Source organism: Nipponia nippon, unplaced genomic scaffold, assembly GCF_047370975.1.
Source record: "Nipponia nippon isolate SJK-2023a ecotype South Korea unplaced genomic scaffold, ASM4737097v1 scaffold_4, whole genome shotgun sequence".
In the NCBI taxonomy this organism is placed as follows: domain Eukaryota; kingdom Metazoa; phylum Chordata; class Aves; order Pelecaniformes; family Threskiornithidae; genus Nipponia; species Nipponia nippon.
The window spans coordinates 43,516,785-43,531,887 of record NW_028262358.1 but is presented as its reverse complement, the minus strand read 5'-3'; the positions used below and the strand labels follow the sequence as shown (position 1 = coordinate 43,531,887).

The window sequence follows — 15,103 nt, the reverse complement described above, 5'->3', positions numbered from 1 at the left end:
TACTGGGGGCTTGGAGCCAATGGGAGTGTGCCAATAGGCCAGATGGGGCGGGGTGACAGCTGTCAGTCCGCGCGGGGCGGAAGAGGGGCCGGTGGGGCCGGCTGTGCTCCGAGCTGTTGGTGTCGGCGGTTCGGCGCGCAGAAGGCGAGCCGGCGCGTGGGCCCGGCCCGGGGCTGCTCCTCCCGCCCGGTGCGTGCGCTGCTCTCCACAGGAGGCGGTGGCTTGCTTTAACGGCTGCACCTGCCGCGCGCGCTGCCAGCCCGTGCCTTGCGCAGCAACGGTCTCTCGCGGGGCGGCGGCGGCGGCCTGGCCTCTCGCTGGCAGGGCAGGGCAGTGCGGTGATTCTCCCCCCCCCCGCCCCCTCACGGCCAGGGGCGGTTTGCGCTCTGTGGGTCGAAAGGAGCAACAAAGGAGGCTGCTCCGTAGTGGGGGTGGCTCCCGCAGCGGCAGTGGGAGCGCTGGGGGCACGTGAGAGCTGCAGGCAGTAGCGCTGGGGGGGCACACCTTGGCTGCAGGAGGCCAGCGTGCTGCTGGGCACTAACAAAAGCAACTCAAGGAAGGGGGCTTATGAAAAAAGTGATTTGCGTGTGCTAAGGGTATTGCTTCTGCCTCTGCAGGTCTGTGAGTAGCCCGGTTTTCCCAGGATGACTGCCCGGGTGCCTTCTGATGCGCTGGGTCGAAGAATCTTGTGCGGCACGGAGTATGCAACTGTGCGCTACGTTGGCAGTGTTCCTCCTACAGCAGGTAAACATCACAATAGTAAATAACCTTTACATTTCATGGTTGTTTTCAAAATTCTAATTATGTTCTTAATTTAAAAAAGTCAAGTAGAATGTGGCAAGTTACAGATTGTTTTTTCCTTATTGTTCTTGTGTAAATATGGCAACTTCTAATCTAGATAAGTTGTTGGGCCTTTTTGGAAGTCAGAGTTGTCAAAAGGAGTGTAAGATGTACTTTTGGTTGAAATTGGTTACGTTTTTTTCTTACAGCAGAAAGATGTAAGAAAGCGCCTTCCTTTTTCCATTAGTTTTCATGACCAGTCTGTTCCCTGATCTCTGTGTACTGGCGTAGTCTGGGAAGGAAAGAGACAGGCAGCAACAGATCGACAGACAACAGCTAATGTTCAAATTCATGGGGACAAATAAGACTCATCCCAGCTTGCTGAAAGACCTGACCAGTCCAATCGTGAGAGTGCTACATGTCATCTTTGAAAAATTGTGGTGACAGAATGGGGAGATTGCTGATGCTTGGAAGGAGACTAGCCTTGCATACAGTTCTGGAGGAGGCAAGAAGGGTGACCAGGGAACTGTAGACTCATCAGCCTCACTTCAGTTCCTGGAAAGATCATGTAGCATGTTCCCTTGGAGTCTGTTTTCCAAGCCTATGAAGGACAAGATGGTAGTTGGGAATACTTGATACTTGTAAAGAAGATCAAGTTGTGCTTGGAAAACCTAATTACCTTCTGTGATGATGTGACTGGGAATGTGGACAAAGGGAGAACAGGGGATGTAATATTCCTTGACTTTAGTAAGTCTTTTAACAGTGTCTCTATAAAGAACCGTATTTGGAAGCTGGGGAACTACAAGCCAGATGAATGGACTGTTAAGTGGGTTGAAAGTCCGCAGGTCTGTCAAGTGGAAAAGTGGTAATCAATAACTTGATATCTGGTAATGCGCGAGTACTACAGAAATAAGTGCCGGGGTCTGTATTGTTTAATATATTCATCAGTGTCTCACATAACGAACAGTATTCACCCTCAACTGGCTGATGTGACAAAAGGTAAGAATTGCAATCCAGAACAAGCTTTACGAACTTTAGGCTTGGCCTAAGGGATTCAAGAAGGATAAATTTCCACATGTAGTGTGAAATAAACCTGTGTATCCATACATACCGGGAAGCACTAGCAACCCACAGGGTCTATTATAAAGGACTTGGGAATTAAGGTGGTTACTGTCATGAATATGAGCCAACAGTAAGCTCTTGTCACAAGCAAGATATGTGTTGTACTGGGTTACCTTAGAACAATGATGAACATGGCCAGTAAAGCAAAGGAAGCTGTTATCCCCGGTCTGGGGCAGGGGTTCTTGATAAGGTTGCATTTGGAATAATGTATCTGGTTTAGGACCATCCCAATTCAGGAGGGATATGGACAAACTTGAGAGGATCCAGTGGAGGGCTGCCAAGGTGGTTAAGGGCATAGACCAGGTACGTGTGTTGTGAAGAGAGGCTGAGGGATCTGGGCTTGGTTAGTGTGGTGAAGAGAAGATTAAGTGGCATCCAACAGCTGCTTGCAGCCATTTGACAGACGGTTACAAAGATGACAGAGCCAAATTCTTATTAGTATTAGATTATATAATAAGGGACAATGCCCACAAATTGTGGCTGGAAAGGTTCAGATGGGACAGCAAGAAAATCTTTTTCTCCACAGAAGTAATGCAGCACTGACTGGAATAGGCTGCCCAGATAAGTTGGAATCTTTTTCTCCTTTGAGATTTTCAAGATCTGGCTAGGTAAAGACTTACCTGGCTGATGTGTTTTAGTGCTGATGATAATCTCCTGCTTTGAGAGAGAACATTAGGCTAGATGAACTTCAGAGGTTCCTTCCAACCATGATTTCTATGGCTATGATGCCATAAATTTGAAAATGTATCTACTGTATTTTTCAGGAATTTGGCTTGGCGTGGAATGGGACGATCCTCAGAGAGGAAAGCATGATGGTACCTATGAAGGAACACAGTATTTTAAGTGCAGGTGAGTTGATTCACAGTGTTGGCATGTCATGCATATTGACAAGATGGTCATGGGAAAATGCCCTTTTGCAGTTTTTAGGGCAAACCCTTTTGTTATCAGTTGGCTGATATTAAAAAGATAATAAGTCTGAATGCTGTGACTAGCTATGCCGTAAAGACTGTTGCGTTGTTATTAATCCAGTTACAGGGATCAGAATATGGCAAATACTTAGAAAATACAAGTCATGTTTTCAGAGGTGTGTAATAAAACGTGACTTTTGGATGTTATTAATATTACCTTTAGTAGCTTTAGACCTTCTGCTTTAGTAAGGAAATCAGTATTTCCTACTTACCTTCCTTAGGTAATTCTGAAGTGAAATGTTGGTCGATATTAACTGTCTCAGATATAGTTTAGATTTGGACTTAAGATGACTTGCATGTATCTTGTTAAGGGAAAATACTAAGTTCCTGATAATGATTTAGATTATATTTGTATCACTGAGGAGTCAAGTATGTTCACTTGCATTTAATACATGCAAACCACAGTATAGCTGTGTGGGGTTTTTTTAAGTATATACACGCATTACGTTTAAGTGTAAAGATTCAAGCACTTAACATGTTTGAAATTGGGGAATGCAGGACTCTAGGGTTGATGCTAACAGCAGCAAGCTGTTGATTTCCATATCAGAGGACACTGCAGCAGCTAAAAGGTTGTGAGTTAAAAAAATAACTGGACAAATTCATAGAAGAGAAGTCGTCAATGGCTCTTAAATACTAAGGGCTGCTAGCTCAGTAAGTTCCTGAGCACTGAAGTGGTGAAGGACGAGAGACTATTCTGTGGCTGTAGCATTAAAATACTTGCCCTGTTGTCATATTTTTCCCAACCATTTCCTATTGACAGCTTTTGGAGAAAGGATGTGACGTTACATGGATGTTTGTTTTGACCACTGGGTCACAGCCAGTCTTATATTTATGAGACGAAATGGAGAGATTTCTAGGTCTTTTTCCACCTCCTACTTTCCAAGACTGGTAATAACTGTAAAAGGGCAGTTTGATTACAGTTTGGTTTTTAACTGTTCCAGTGCTCATTCAAGTGCAATGAATCTAGTATAAACCAAATCCTGTGACACTGAGCACTCAGAATTAATAGAAGGCTTTTGAAAATATGAAAGAAAGTGACAAACCAAGAAAATAATTTAAAAGTTGTCTGTGGTCTTGCTTTTGGATGCGTTTTTGCTTTGCTGTGTTGGAAAATGTAAGAAAATTACATCTCTGAAAAAGAAAATCTCTGAAATTAATTCCTCATGCTAATTATCTTAAAAAAGCTAAAGCCATCAATGAGAGGATAATCAAATCATTTTTTTTCAACTTGCATGTAAATGAGAGTCATAAGAATAGCTGGATGAAGTCAGTCCAAAGATTTGTCTTGCTTAGTTTCCTGCATCTGACATTGGCTAATAGCAGATGACTGGAGAAGTGTGAAAGAACAAGAAAAGTATGTGGTGATAGTTTTCCAGAGTCTCACTAGCTTTAGCTAGTCTTGGTTCAAAGATTTTTCAGAGCCAGAGATGGTGTATTTGTACATCTACTTTGTTTTGCTCTCAATGGAAGATTCAACAGAGAAAACTTGTTACAAGAATTTCCTCCAAAAGAATAATTAAAAGCATGTAGTAACAGTGCATGCGTTTGCTAACCTTTGAGCATGTGTTTTCAGCTTGTGAAAGTTATGATCGTTTCCATTTTTATGAGTAGACGAGTCTTGTCACTTTCTCCTATCTGAATATAGGAATGTGATATGGAAGGGACTTAGAACTGTTGCTGTAAAATGTCACACAGAAGAAAAAAAAAAGAAGATTAAAGTTATTATTTCTATATTGTGAGGAAAGTAAGTCTAGTTTTGTATCTGCCAAAAAGTCTTCTGGAGACAAATGAAATTCCCTGAGATAGCAAAGGAGGCTGCTGTATTTGTATTGAAACCTGACAGCAGTTCAGGGCTTGTTCAAGAATATACTTCATTATCAGTTCAGATCAAAGTTGTTATTAAGCCAGCAAGTAGAGCCGTTTGGTCTCGGACTGAATCAGCAGAAGAGTTTATCTATTAAATAATTCAAAATTTAAAAAGTAGGTATTTTGAAATCCTTTCTGGGAATACTGTCTCTTACCTGTAGACAAACAGGCATGAACAGGGAAGGGGTAGATTACGTTCAGTAGTGCAAATCAGAATTCTTAGTCTGTATCTTCTTAACTTCTACATTTGTGTAAGGTGGAAGTCCTAGAGACCTCATTATCAGAAAATGAGATGATAAAACAAAATCTGTTCTTTAGAAAAATAAATAAAGAAAAAAAAAACCTGTGAAGACTGGATATTTTTTCCCTTGTATCTAATAATAGTAATAAAGCAAGGCTTAAGGAGGATAAGCACACAATGCAAGAAAAAAATTCAACATTGCTGGATTTTCTTAGCTAAAGAATTGGAAATTATGGTCTTAGAGCAACCGTGTCTTTTGAATTAATGTATTAACAGAAGTTGCTTCTTGAATGCTTTGAATTTAATGGAAGCAGTTTCCAAGTTTAAGCTAGTTATATTCTGCTGTAGGAGAAATAATAAAAGTAATTGGCTGGTCAGCCCAAATCTTTCTGGACAGAAGAAGCAATTGAACATGTTGTGGATGTTTTTCAGCAACTTGAATGATGTACATTGGTGTGTGTATAATATTTATATATATGTGTATAGACTCTTGCTTTTCTAGCAACCATTAGTGTGCTCCCAGGAGATGAGATCTCAGATAGTGATCTCCATTCTTGTTGTAAGAATCAACTTTTTTTATTCTTAGAATACCTGTTCTTTGTACTCTGCTTTGTTCCAATCAGAGAAAGTCCTTCTGGAGTCTAAGAGAATTAAGAATAGTTCTAGCAGTCAACCATGACTCACAGACATAACTTTCTGTGTGCAGACTGGTTTGTAGTTCATGTACCAATTGTGAAGATGTAGGCAAACTGAAGTGAAAAATTGTTACCTTATTTTATCAAAAAAATGCTAAAAAAAAAAACCCCTCAACCTAAAATGTCACCTCTTTACTACCACTGTTTAGGGGAGGGGACGGGAAATTATGTTTCTTTATATAATGTGTGTATATATATAAAAATAAATAAAATTTCTATTTTTTTTTTTTCCCCCACAAACCTTATTGGTAGTATCCTTTGCTTACAAGAGTACTTTGCTCACTCCCTGAATTCTGGTAAGGAGAAGCAGCTGATTGAGTAGCTTGTACTGTAAACAAATGCAATGAAAGGACATTTTTTTAATTCTTTTTAAGGTAATTTTGGAAAGAATGCTTTTTAAAAAAAGAAATCTTTCAAAGTGACATTTCAAAATGAGATCATAAGAGGAAAATAAAACTGAATTTGAGGTTCTCATTACCAGAGGATCTTCTTTGTATTCCTTATTTGGGTAAATTAGTAGGTCTGCTTACAGCTATATGTGGTCTTTGTAGTAAGTTTTTTGGAAATATGACCTAAACTTTTATGTTTCATGGCACTAAGTTTTTCTGGGTCATATATTATGTGGTGCTAACTAAACTTCTTAAGAATATGAGAACCAAAGAACAAAACAGCCATACTTCAAAATTTGCTGACATCGTGGGCGTGTTCATCAACTCTGGATTAGCTGGAAATGGCAATGCATACTCTAGTGGCATTTTTGTGAATTTTTTTTCCTGATAATAAAGTCTTGTTTCCTGATAACTGAGGAAGCTATTATTGTAGCTGTCTGTTGCAGTAGCGTATCATGTAATTAAAATAAGCTGTGCTCTACAGTCCTTCAAGAGAAATGAGGCGTAATGAAGCCTTAAAATAGTGTTAAAATTTATGTACAGCTTTTGAAACATGCGTACGCTTTCAAATAAGTTCTTGTCCCACAGACCCGTTCACACAGTTCCATGCAGGCGCTCCTCTGGGAGACGTGGTTACAAGCACACTCGCCTCCCCTGGGAACGCAAGTGCCTCAGGTGCACGCTCCTCCTGTGGAGACATGGGTGCTCCAGCTTCTGCATCCCTGGGCTGCTTCCTGCAGTCTATTAACGTGCACGCCGGTAGAAAGCACCCCCGAGGTCACAGGTGTGCGCTGAGATGTGGGGTGTATATGTTGCTCCCCACGATGTCTGTCCTTGCTGGGCACAGGCTCACCCCAGCATCTGACCAGAGAGGTGACTTTTGATGGCATCAAACCAGGTTTTGACTGCTGCTCTTTCTCCCCACAGTTACAGATGTTCAAGCTTCTTTTATGCTCCCCAGCAAGTGGAGCCCTCCCTGCCCCCTTGCCCTCCCGGTTTAATCAGGCAGAAGGGGGATCTTTCTCCTCTCAGTCAGTTTTGGGTGTTCCATTCACACACAGTGTTTACACAGGCATTGCTATTTTAGCAGCTTTTTTTATCCTTGCCGTTTTGCTGGGGGAGATGTGTGGATTCCCCAGCAGTAGATGACATACTTCTCTGCTTATCTCACAAGATGGGAGTAACGTTCTGCTGTATCACACAGAGTACTTTGAGTCATAATTAAAAGGAACACGTGCATCCAGGCCCCCTAAAGAATATGTTTTGTTCTTCCCAGATCACTCTCCAGAGGAATCCTGATATTTCAGCAGATACTGTTACTAGAAGTATTGACCATATTAAATTGTAACCCATTTCCCCAGGTTTGACTTTCACAGCAAGCCAGAGAAATGGAGGGAAGTACAGTAAAGCTTGTTTCTGTGATGTTTCCAGCCTGGCAGAATTGCAGTTGCTTCTCAGATATTTGTGGCCTTTTTTCCCCCCCTTGTGTTAAGTTTTATTCTGGTGGGAACTCTGACTTTTGTATATTTGTGTAGTCCTGAAATGCCAAGTTATCCTGGCAAAGGCATTACATGTTTTCAGTTTTTCCTTCTTCAGTGAGTTTTATAAGTTGCATATGGACATGTTTTTAAATTTACAGACAGCAGTTGTGACCAATCAGATGTTACTGTTTGCATGAAATTTATGTTCCTGCCCAAAAGAAGATCTGTTTATATTAAATTAGACTATCTCTCCTTCAAGAATGACAGATTCACTTCCAGGAATATCTACTTAGAGCACAAACAAACTCTTCAAATACAAGGAAGATGTCGATACCATTTTAGCGTCTATGAAGAAGAAGCGATTGCCATTTAGTGAGGGGATAATGGGTTCCCAATAATCCTTTTAGCCTCAGAAGGTCTCGGTTAGGAAGTTTTGATTGTTTCACTGTGTGTCGCTACCCATCAGAGACTTCTGCCCTCTGCTGTCACTAGAACAGTGCTGAAACAAAACTGTTGTCCCTCACCACTATTCAAACGTGTCCTGTGCACCAACAGAACCTTAAGATAGCATCTGGAACTGCAGATGTCTGTCTGTCTTTCCTGGTTTTGTGAAAGCTCAGGCTCAGCTTTCATGTTTGTTTGACTAAGGTAAACTTGCAAGAACTTCAGGTACTTGCTGATGTTTGCAAAGTTTCTGCTGTGCAGTCAGCAATTTGATACGCCGTAGCAGATTAGCGTTAGGTGTCACTCGCAAGCGTTGTTTGATGCCACAGCTGCCACAGACTGTTCTAAAACCCAAAGAGTTTTCTTTACTGCAGTGTGTAGATTCTTCTAAAAGAAGTCTGGACTGCTGAACACCTTCCCCTAAAAGCAAGAGATCTGAGCAATGAGGAAGGAGATGGCAATAGAAATGGCGACCTGAGAGGACAGAAATGGACTTCAGAATGGGTATAGTGATGGAGAGACCCAAAGGGCTTGGCTCCGCCAGGGATAAATGGCGTGACAGGAGGGATGCAGATGTGGGGGTCTAGATTAGCTCTGGTGAGAGGGTTGGGGAGAGCAGAGGAAGAAAAGTAGCAGAACTGTTGAGTGCAGAGGGATGGCAATGACAAAATGGGGAGAGTCAAGCTGACAGGTAAAAGAACAGAAGATGTCAGAATAAACATGCAGCAGGACCTAGGGTGAATTACCAATAGACAAGAGTACAAGTTTTCTTTCCAGAGTTCCAAGTAGAATCCTGCGCTATCTACCATCTATGAAGCTGTTTGACTTAATTAAATGCAAAAGTGATATACTTTGCAGGTAAAAGATGTTATAGTTGAGATGGTGAAAATGTCATTTACTGTTTTAAGAAGTGGTGTTAAGAAAGAGTCACATAATTTTTATATTTGAGGAAGTTTAACATTTAAACTAGCCAAATGTTTGCAAACTATGAAGAACTTGAAAGGAATGGAAGAAAAGACTTAAGAGAAAGTTACTGGATTAAAAATGTAGAGAATTGAAAGTATTTATCAAACCTGAAAGTACACGCTGGATTTACATTCTCTAAGAGTATGCCTTTCTGCTTGTTTTGTAATCATTGCACTCTAAACTTAGTCACGACAAAACTAGACTGAAAATATTTTAGAAGTAAATAATACTTAGTTTCTACCCAGATCCTTCTTTAGAATATGAGACTACTTAAGTAAGTATTAGAAATGTTAATGACTGAAACTGGCAGAGGCAATTTCCAGTACTTTTTTTTTTTTAATAAAAATGTGAATATATGGTGCCCAAGCTATTCCATCAGCTTGTAATAGGTCCATAGGATTCAAGGTCTCTAGGTACTGTTTTTCTGAAAGAATTTTGAACTCTGTAGCATTGGTGGTTTATATTATGGTTTGCTAATTAGCCACTTGACGTTTACATGCTGTTTTGAAAAGAGGAGTTTTATTTACATAAGTGATTTCTTCCTCCTGGGTACTTTCCAACCAAAGTCTGTACTCTTCTCAGCTGGAAGGCAGACAGGTAGTCATAACTACCAATTTTCTTCCTGCTGTTTTCTGGCTGATCCTCCTGTCAGATCCTCCATATGCTCTGTGATACCGTTCCCACAACTTTTCTCTGCCAGTTCTTCCTTGATACTGTGTTTCCTTGCTAACTTTGATAGAAGATGTCAAAGCAATTGCGTGGCAAGAAATTGTCATGCAATAAAGTTTTTTCAGTGCTCAAGAAAAACTAAGAAACTTCATAGGACTGTGTAGAGCATACACTAGCTGGATAATTCTGTTGAATATTCAGTTTCAAAATTGTTACCAAGTTAGTATCAGAATTTTTTAAAGTTTGAGTTTATATAAGAGTTCCAAGTGGTACAATTTGCATCTTGTGTCATTTGTGTGGCTGGAAGGACAAGGCTGCATTCTCTTAGAATTACAAGTGAGCTATTCAAGTCAAATATAATGAGGCAATGACTATTCTGAGTATTCCTATGGGCCTATGGTAAGACTCCGGACACATTTGTTCTATGATTTAGGTAACTTTGTGTCTATCCATAGGTAGAAACTTAATTTTCTGGGAAAACTGAGTTCATAATGAGTTTGGAAACAACAGAGGAGTTATTTCTAATAATGGCACTGACATTGTAGTTTTGATGTGTAAGTACGTTTGGAGATCTGGTGCTTCAGTTCTCGTGGCATCTCAAAATGTGAACTTGTTGGGTCAAATGCTATCAAAGATACTTTGCAAGTCTTACCTGGTCTCACTGAGTGGGGTCAGTGATGTCTAAAATTAGCCTGTAGAATTGCCTTTTGACTGCTTTGGTTCCCAGTATTTTAAAAAAGTAATAGTTAGTACTTTTGAGACTAGTCATTCTAATGATAACTTTTCATATTTCACCTTTTCCTGGCTGCTCTGTCCTAGGCATCCTAGAGGAGGATCGTTTATCCGGCCAAACAAGGCAAATTTTGGAGTAGATTTTCTTACTGCAGTAAAGGATCGGTACGGATTGAATGATGAGCAAGATGTTCAACATGGGACAGAGCATACATTAGTATTTGGAAAGAAGACTGTGGAATTTGTTGGCATGGATTCTATTGCAGAACAGCAAAGGCAAGTGTAATATATGAAAATCTAAGATACGTTCTTAGTGATTGATTAGTCAAGTAGTAGTTCAACTGTAAGGAAAGGAAGCTGGCTGCCTTGCATATAATATTGTCACATCTCTAAAAGTAAGCCAAACTGCACTATGGTGGAAGAGGCAAGAAATCTTCCTATTGTGGCTTCATAATTTACCTGTTTTATGGATAGGAACTGGGATTATGTCGTGTTTGAGTGCTCACATTCCTCATTTTGATTTCACAAAGTAGGAGGTGATGATATTTAGGGAGGAATGAGTGAGATAAATTATCATTATATTGGCAATCATTATACACATGCATGGTCCTTTTTAAGTAGATGTATTTAATATTTTCTTAATATTGCATAATATTATTTCACCTTTGTTTACTCATATCAGTAATGACTTTGTACTAAGAGAGGGAAGGCAGAAAGTCACTGTACTGCTAGTGAAGAAGTCTGTCAGTCAGTTCATGTGATGTTCATTTATCGGGAAGGGTAAGAAAGGAAGTAACTTAATGATGTGTAACAGATTGCAGTTTTAATGACCTCCAGCAGTAGAGAGGTATCAATTCAGTAGGTGGCAGTCTCCTTCTGAGTTGATATTCCACAGCTATGCTCCCTTTGTCTCCCAGAACGTACTAAGCAGTTGCAAATACTCCTTTTTTTGTCTTTTTTGATAAGTGATACAAAGAATGCCCAAATAACTTAGAACTTCTTGCAAAGAGTATTACAAGCAACCTGTTAAACTTGGAACCTCTCATTAAATTCCAGTTTGCATAGCTATATTTTGTCTGTTTTATCGCTCTCTTTTTCAGTTGGATGAGGGTGGGTTGGGTTTTTTTGGGGGTGGGGGTTGCGGTTCAACCAGACCTATTTTGTAGTAGCAACGTAAAGGCAAAAAGTAGAAGAAATGTGTCTGGTTTCGTGTAAGAAGGACACTGCCATGTAGCAATCTGCACATCGCTAATTCTAAAGGAAACGATATGTATGAAAAGGGTATTATTTAGTTGTAACAACTAGGTATTTATATAACGTACCTATTTCTGTTTGAAGATTACTTAACAGAATGTTCTTTCTCATTTAGCCAACTGAACCAACTGGTAGATATCTCAGTGCGTGAGTGTGCAGTGAGCCATGCTGGTCGGAAAGAGGAAATCAGCAGAACATGTGCTAGTATCCTTTTTTGCTATATTGCGTGATACCACAAATAAAGTACATATTTTAGCATTCCAAGTGTTCACTTCAATGAATGGTATTTGTATCCTTTTATTAAAAAATGTTTAAAACTGCAGTTTATATTTAGAAGCTTAATGCAATGTTTAGAGTTAAAAAGTAGATGCCTGCAATTTTTGAGAGGGAATGCAAATTGTGGATAGAAATAGAAATATTGTCATAGGTTGCTACTGTGACTGCAATTTCAGAAGGCTCCAGCAATGGCGATTTTTTAAATTTAACTCTAGAATAGATAAAAATACAACTGATACATCCTGTAGGCATGAGAAGTTTCCAATATATAATAAATAATGTATTCAATATACTGCCTGTTGTAGCAATGTTACAGAAATACAAAGCAGGCGTTATTTGTTCATTTATAAGGACTGGTAAGAGTTCCTGTGAATACAGAAATTAATCCATTTTAAGATTTGTAAAGTTAAGCTCTTTTATAAAACTATAAGCCATTTCCATACCACAAATCAAAATAAAATTTGCTGTAACTGAGCAGTAGATTCTCTTAGCCCAAACACGTGTAATCTACTTCTGTTTATTTGATTCAAAACCAAACCCTAGTTCTAATTTCTGAAAAAGGAAGTTCAGATTTGAGATAAGTTTCTTTTTCCTAATGTGAAATTTCAGATATCAGGCATATAAATCTATCAAAAAATCTGATATCGTCTTGGGAGACAGTAACAGCTATTGCTTCTCAAGTTCAAAATCTGGAAACACTTAATATCAGGTATAAATATTCTTATTTGGGTTTCTGCTCCTTTGGGGTAGGGACAAAAAAGAAGATGCTCTTCTAGATACAGGGTCGGCTTTCTAAAGGCAACTGGATGCCTCAATACTCATTTTAATGGGAGCTAAGTTTTTAAATACTTTTTTTTTTTTTTTTAAATCTTGTACTTAACTCGTGTCTGCTATATTTTTCAGACATCCCTTTTCAAGGAAAGACTAGAACCCTAGCAGTTTAGCATCTATGTAAAATTAAATTCTGGAGAAGTGCTTGGAACAGAGAGATGTTGACTGGGGTTTTGTAAAATTAGAAAAATCACAGTTGTCTGAAAAATAGCATACAGATTTCAGCCATTAAACATTTACAGGAATTTAGGCGTTTGTCAATGTGTTCTGCATAACAGATTTCATCATTTGTATGCAAATTGGCTTGTTGGCTAGGGAGACTGGATTAAAACGCATTCTAGATTTTTACAGGCTGCTGTAGACTCTTTTAAGCAGTTAGACTGAAGGTAAAAAACATTACTCCAAGTACTTTTATAGAAATGAGGAAACAGGTGGTATAGAAACTTAGGCTTACAGTGTCATAAGATGCCCTTACACGCTTCTGTGACATCTAAGACAATTAATTCTCTTGATTTTAAAACTTAGTTTGCCCCAAGGCAGAACTCACTTAATATGTGTATGCGTCCACATTGCATGTGTACAGTGAGTCTGATCTGCAGCAAGGAGACCAGCGTCAGAGCAGGCATAGCCAAATTTGCTGGGTGCATGTGCAGCAGGTCGGACTCTCTGGATACCTGCGCGTAGGGTCTGCCTGGCACTGGCAGGGTGCGGGGACTCTGCTGGCAGATGGGCCCCTCAGAAGAAGCCAAGACCTTGAGGTGGCACTGCTGCAGGAGTTTGCAGCCTGCCTGTGAAAGCACTACTAACGCATCCTTATCACTTAAAAATCTCGCTTAGCATTTTTTAGTTAGGTTTAGCAGTAGCTATCTGTTTGCCTTCTGGGTTTGCAAACTTGTTTGGGGTTTTTTTGTGAGCTTAGAAAATTTTTTCTGCATAGAAAAACTGTAAAGTAAATATATTTTCATTTTCTTTTAAAGTCTTTCCAAGTGTCTTAAGGCTTTATCTCTGGTTTTTATCATTGTTGATATATTCTGACTGTCCAGGCAAGTTTAGGAGCCCACTTTTGTTTAAGAATGATGCTTTACCAACAATGTCTTGACACCAAACTAAAATATCCATAACGCTTTAACCAAACCTTAAGCAACCCAAGACCCAGTCTATTCCTGTCCAGAAATGATGCAGATAAGAACTGTGGATCATGGTTGCAGACCTAGGGGAAAAGCTCTTGTATAGTGATGGTATTGGAAAAGGAGGGAGGATGTTGTTAAATAAAGCTGCAATTCCATCAAAACAAGAAAGAATTCACAAAATAATTTCTGGTACACACCTATATACTAGCTGGCACATGCCAGAATAATTTTCTGGTGTGAACGAACACAATGGATTATAGTTTGTAAATAGGTAGCAGCCTAAACCACTAATTTTGAGAAGTTAATGTTATAGCTGCAACTTCAGGAAGTTTGTTTTATTGTCAAGGTTAACACCTTGACTGCTGACTCTTTAAGCAGAGTTTTGGAGGTCGTACTCGGCATTGAAGACAGCAGCAGGGCAATAGGCCTGCAGGCAGAAACCCAAAATACGACTTTTTTTTTAGAGTCTTGGAGTTCTGTGTTGAGTTTAGCAGCTTCCAAAGCCTTCATTGTACAGTACATACAATGTGGCTAAAACAATTGGAAGTGATGTAAGCTAAATTGAAAGAAATGCCAAGTTAATTTAATAAAAAAGCAACGCCAGTTTTTGTATTTGTTCTTACAGTTAATGTGACAAAAATGTGTTTTTTAAATACTTGTATAGGTGTTCCATTTTCTTCAATATTTAGCATTGAACAGCTGTTTGCAACCTGGGTGCTATTTGTAAATCTAACTTTGCCTAGAGCATATGTTGTCATGATGTATTATTATCAGCATGCATGAGAATACAGAGAATTTATTTTAATTCACCTAGAATAATTTTTGCAGTTTTTCATTGCTCAGAAGTGTAGTCTAGGCTGAAGGGCTCTCAGAAGTTATTTGTGATAAAGTGGGAAAGCAAAATGGGATTGATGCTGGAATCTGATGCTTATGGCTACCAACTGAAATAGTCTGAATTTGTTTTTTATTGTTTTGACCTTCCATTTACTTTAAAAAAGAAAGACATTAACAGGTAAGTCTGTTACTGAATTTTTTGTGGAAGGAATGTTGGAAGAAGAGTAAAAGTGATAAGCCATTCACCAGCTCTCGAAGAGGTTTTTAAATGGGGAAATTTAACCTATAAGTATGTACGTATAACTATACTGAGAGATTTTTATCATAATATGCAGGTAGATCAGACCTTAGGAAAGAAATAATAACTTTTGTTTGGGAGTGAGTAATGAAAACTAATTTGAAGACTGCAGATTTGAGAATCTTTT

General features: G+C 39.3%; 1 protein-coding gene across 6 annotated transcripts in view; it reads left to right on the top strand.

The window, feature by feature from the left end:
- The window catches only part of TBCE (tubulin folding cofactor E), a 52,531-nt gene that overhangs the window by 24,993 nt on the left and 12,435 nt on the right, over window positions 1-15,103 (top strand). For 3 of the 6 annotated variants that reach the window (XM_087777278.1, XM_087777277.1, XM_087777275.1), the window contains exons 1-6: window positions 33-189; window positions 618-744; window positions 2,667-2,751; window positions 10,441-10,629; window positions 11,723-11,811; window positions 12,493-12,592. In XM_087777278.1, the coding sequence (XP_087633404.1) occupies window positions 645-744; window positions 2,667-2,751; window positions 10,441-10,629; window positions 11,723-11,811; window positions 12,493-12,592 (563 nt within the window). In that variant the 5' untranslated portion in view covers window positions 33-189; window positions 618-644. Of the gene's footprint in view, window positions 1-32; window positions 190-617; window positions 745-2,666; window positions 2,752-10,440; window positions 10,630-11,722; window positions 11,812-12,492; window positions 12,593-15,103 lie in introns of those variants that run through there. The other 3 variants (XM_087777276.1, XM_087777279.1, XM_087777280.1) reach the window with 3 other exon arrangements.